The 3,925-nt window shown below is 40.6% G+C and overlaps 1 protein-coding gene across 1 annotated transcript; it reads left to right on the plus strand.

Moving 5' to 3' along the window:
* The first annotated feature begins 2,773 nt into the window (after positions 1-2,773).
* On the plus strand, positions 2,774-3,709 carry LOC124225184 (olfactory receptor 143-like). The gene has a single exon (XM_046637675.1). It carries the CDS (start codon positions 2,777-2,779, stop codon positions 3,707-3,709), a length of 933 nt encoding a protein of 310 aa, XP_046493631.1. The 5' UTR covers positions 2,774-2,776.
* Positions 3,710-3,925: the final 216 nt, after the last annotated feature.

Genomic DNA, 3,925 nt, shown 5'->3' on the forward strand with positions numbered 1-3,925 from the left:
TTTTAAAAGCAGAGAGTTTTTTCTCAAGCTAGTGGCAGAAGGGAAAGTCAAGGAGTTCAAAGCACAAAAATAATTCAGCGTGTTATTTATTGCTGAGTTGAAAACAAGGGAGCAACTTGATGAGGAATGCAGGCAGCCTCTAGAAGCTGAGAGTGATTCCTAGTTGACAGCTAGCAAGGAAATGGAGATCTCAGTTCTACAATTGCAAGGAACTGAATTCTACTAACAACTGAATGAGCTTGGAAGCAGATTCTTCCCCAGAGCCTCTGGAAGGAAATGCAGCCCTGCCTACACCCTGATTTTGACCTGGGCAGAGAATCCAGCCAGGCCATTACATACCAGACTTCTAATTTACAGAAGTATGACTAGCAAGTGGGTGTTCTTGTAAGTTCTTTTAAGTTTAAGGCAATCTGTTACACATCAATAAAAAGCCACTATAACAGGTAACGGTAGAACTCAGGTTAAGGAAACTTTTAGAAGACAGTCATGCACCGCATAACATTTCAGTCAATGACAGATTGCATATACAGTCCCATAGGATTACTACCATATAGCCTGGGTGTGTAGTAGGCTATACCAACTAGGTTTGTGTAAGTTCACTCTATGGTGTTCGCACAATGACAAAATCACCTAATGATGCATTTCTCAGAACATGCCTATGTCGGTAAGGAACACATGATGGTATTTCTGACAAAGTAAGAGAGGTAAGAGAGCTTTATCAAATGAAGAGGAAGGGTCAGAAACCAGGGATTTTAAGGAAAGAAGAGCAATGTAAACTTTGAAGATCAGATGCTAATGGTTAGTGAGAAGGAGGAGTCCAGAATGACAACCTGTTTCTGGATTAGCTAACTAGGTAGAAGATGTTGCGTTGAACTTAGAAAAGGATGATGAAAGGAGAAACAGTTCTTGGACCACAAGGAGAGGCTGAATTCAGTTTGAGTATGGATATCTAGTAGACGGTTGGATATAGAATTGTGGACTAAGGGAATAGGCCCAGGCTAGATGCAGATTACGATAAAGACGAAGGAAACCTAATACTGATTTAGCACTTACCATATGCCAAGCAATGCTCTAAGTGCCTTAGAGTTTATAAGGCATTTAATCCTCAAAGCAATTTTAGGAAGTAGGAATTATTGTTAAACTCATAATGTACATGAGGCAAAAAGGCTCAGAGAGATTAAGCAGCTTGTCCAAGAGCACACATACAGTAAGTGGAGGAATTTGAATTCAAGCGTAATCAATCTGACTCCAGAGCCCATTCTCTTAACATGTGCCTGTTATACTTCTCTATAGATATGAAAGACAACAAAAGATGGATAGTAATTAAAGCTATGACATATACTCTATCAATCACAGAAAAATGTAAAAAAATATTGTAAATGGCAAATGACTCTATCCCTGAACACTCTTCTTTTAGAATTAAGCATGAGCTCTAGAGGGTGACTAGGAACAAAAAGGAGGCTACTCACTCCCTGTACAGAGAATTTGAAATTCTTAATATGAGCTGATACTTGGATAAGAGCATTGAATCCCATAGGAACCAAGTTAATTCCTTGACAGAGGATGTAAACACAGGCTCAATAATTTCTTCCCTCAGGAGCCTTTTCAAACTTTCATCCTAAATGAGACACGTTTTCCAAGCTTCCAAACAAGTTGCTGAGATCCGCAGAGAATAAGACAAATTCACAATATTAGCCAGCTGGTGATTTGAAGATGTAAAGTCAATGCATTTGCTTTGCCCTGAAGACATGCAAATCCACAAACAGAAGCGATGTTGCATCCTCCATTACCTGAACCTTTGTCTCCTTCAGGACAGTGAAGGGAAAAGAACACTTAAGGTTTGGTAATAGGGAGATCTCCAGAAGGAAGTTGGGCAGCTGAGTCTTCTATTTTGTGATGTTTTCGATCCCATAGCTACAGCAGTGGTGAGGTGTGGGGAGGCTATCTGTCCTTCCTCAACAATTCCTTGTGATTTTGAAGTAAGATTGGATGAAGATAATGGATAGGAGGAATACAGGACAGTAGGGGACACTCTCGGCCCTTTCACTAAGCCAGGTACTGAGTTTCTGAAAAGTAAGAAGCAGAGAATGGGTTGAGCAATGGGTGCAATGGGGACCACACTGACATCACTATTTCAGAGCTTCACAAATTTCCTTATAAAATGGTCCTGAGTACTACTCTTGTCTCCCTTGCTCTTTTGCTGTATGACCTTGGCAAGTCTATGCATCTTTTCAAAATACTGTTTCCTTATCTTTCAAATGTGGACATCACTTCTGATGACCATATGAAAAGACTTTATTCTGGGTTGTGTCGGCCCAGAGTAGGTGAGGAGTTACAGTTAAGATTTTAAAATATAGAAGGAAGAGGCCGGCCCTATGGACGAGTGGTTCAAGTTCCACGCGCTCTGCTTTGACATGCAGGTTTGTGGGTTTGGATCCTGGGTCTGGACCTGCTTCGCTCATTGGCCATGCTGTGGAGGCATCCCACATATAAGGAGGAAGAAGATTGACCCAGATGTTAGCTCAGAGCGAATCTTCCTCACAAACCAAAAAATAAACAAACAATCAAAAATAAGCAAAATGGAAAGAAAGGACAAATGAAAGAAGAAAGTTAAAAGATAGGGAGTTGTTGCTCTGGCTCTTCCTTCAGAGTGCTGTCCCAGCAGTCACATTTGAGCCCAGTAGAACAAGTCCTCACTCTGGAAACAAAGGATCTGAGTCCCTTCCTAATGTGACATTCTTCTTTCATTTCCTCACAGATCACATCCTTGCAGATAATGGCTATGGAAAATGACTCTTCAGTAACTGAGTTCATCCTGGTAGGATTTACAGATCAACCTCAATTCCAATTACCCTTCTTCTTTCTCTTCTTATTAATCTATATGGTCACTGTGGTAGGGAATTTGAGCTTAATTAATCTAATATGCCTGAATCCTCACCTTCACACTCCCATGTACTCTTTCATCTTCAACCTATCCTCCGTAGATCTCTTTCACTCTCTGGTCATTACTCCTAAAATGCTGATGAGTTTTGTGTTGGAGAAGAATATCATCTCTTTTGAAGGATGTATGACTCAGCTGTTTTTTTTCTGTTTCTTTGTCCATTCTGAGTGCTATGTGTTGACAGCCATGGCCTATGATCGCTTTGTAGCCATCTGTAAGCCCCTGCTGTACACAGCCAACATGTGCCCTCAGATCTGTTCTCTGCTGATGTTTGGTTCATATGTAATGGGGTTTGCTGGTGCCATGCTCCACACAGGGGACATGGTCAGATTGTCTTTTTGTGGTTCCAACATCATTAATCATTACATGTGTGACATCTTCCCCCTCCTCCAGCTCTCCTGCAGCAGCACCTATGCCAATGAATTGGTGGATTCCATTATTGTGAGCACAGTTGTAATAATATCCAGCTTCATTATTTTCATTTCTTATGCTTTGATCCTTTCCAGTATCCTCCAGATCTCATCAGCTCAGGGTTTGTCCAAAGCCTTCAGCACTTGTAGCTCCCACATAATTACTATCGCCTTATTCTATGGTTCCGGCTTATTCACACATCTGAAGACATCTTCTTCTGGTTCTGAAGACCAGGGGAAGTTCCTCTCAGTATTTTATACCAATGTAGTGCCCATGTTGAACCCCCTCATCTATAGTCTAAGGAACAAGAATGTCAAACTTGCTCTGGAGAAAACCCTGAAGAGAATTGCAAACTAAGCAGAACCAATGTTATTGGGTTGTTGGTATGTGTGTGTGTGCTTGTATATGTATGAGTGTGTTTCCCCATAATTTTCTTCAGAACAAGATTTTTGCTTTAACTACTTTTTTTCCTCAAGCATGTCATTTAAACATGCTAACATGTTATTGAATCTCATGATTATTCTCAGTTCCATACTTACTCACTTAACTGAGCTTTATTCTTAACAGTATGGT

This window comes from Equus quagga, chromosome 14 (genome assembly GCF_021613505.1).
Source record: "Equus quagga isolate Etosha38 chromosome 14, UCLA_HA_Equagga_1.0, whole genome shotgun sequence".
Taxonomy (NCBI): domain Eukaryota; kingdom Metazoa; phylum Chordata; class Mammalia; order Perissodactyla; family Equidae; genus Equus; species Equus quagga.

Excerpts from the sequence above, each read along its gene's own strand:
- LOC124225184 (XM_046637675.1), top strand. The coding sequence starts at position 2,777 with ATGGCTATGGAAAATGACTCTTCAGTAACTGAGTTCATCCTGGTAGGA.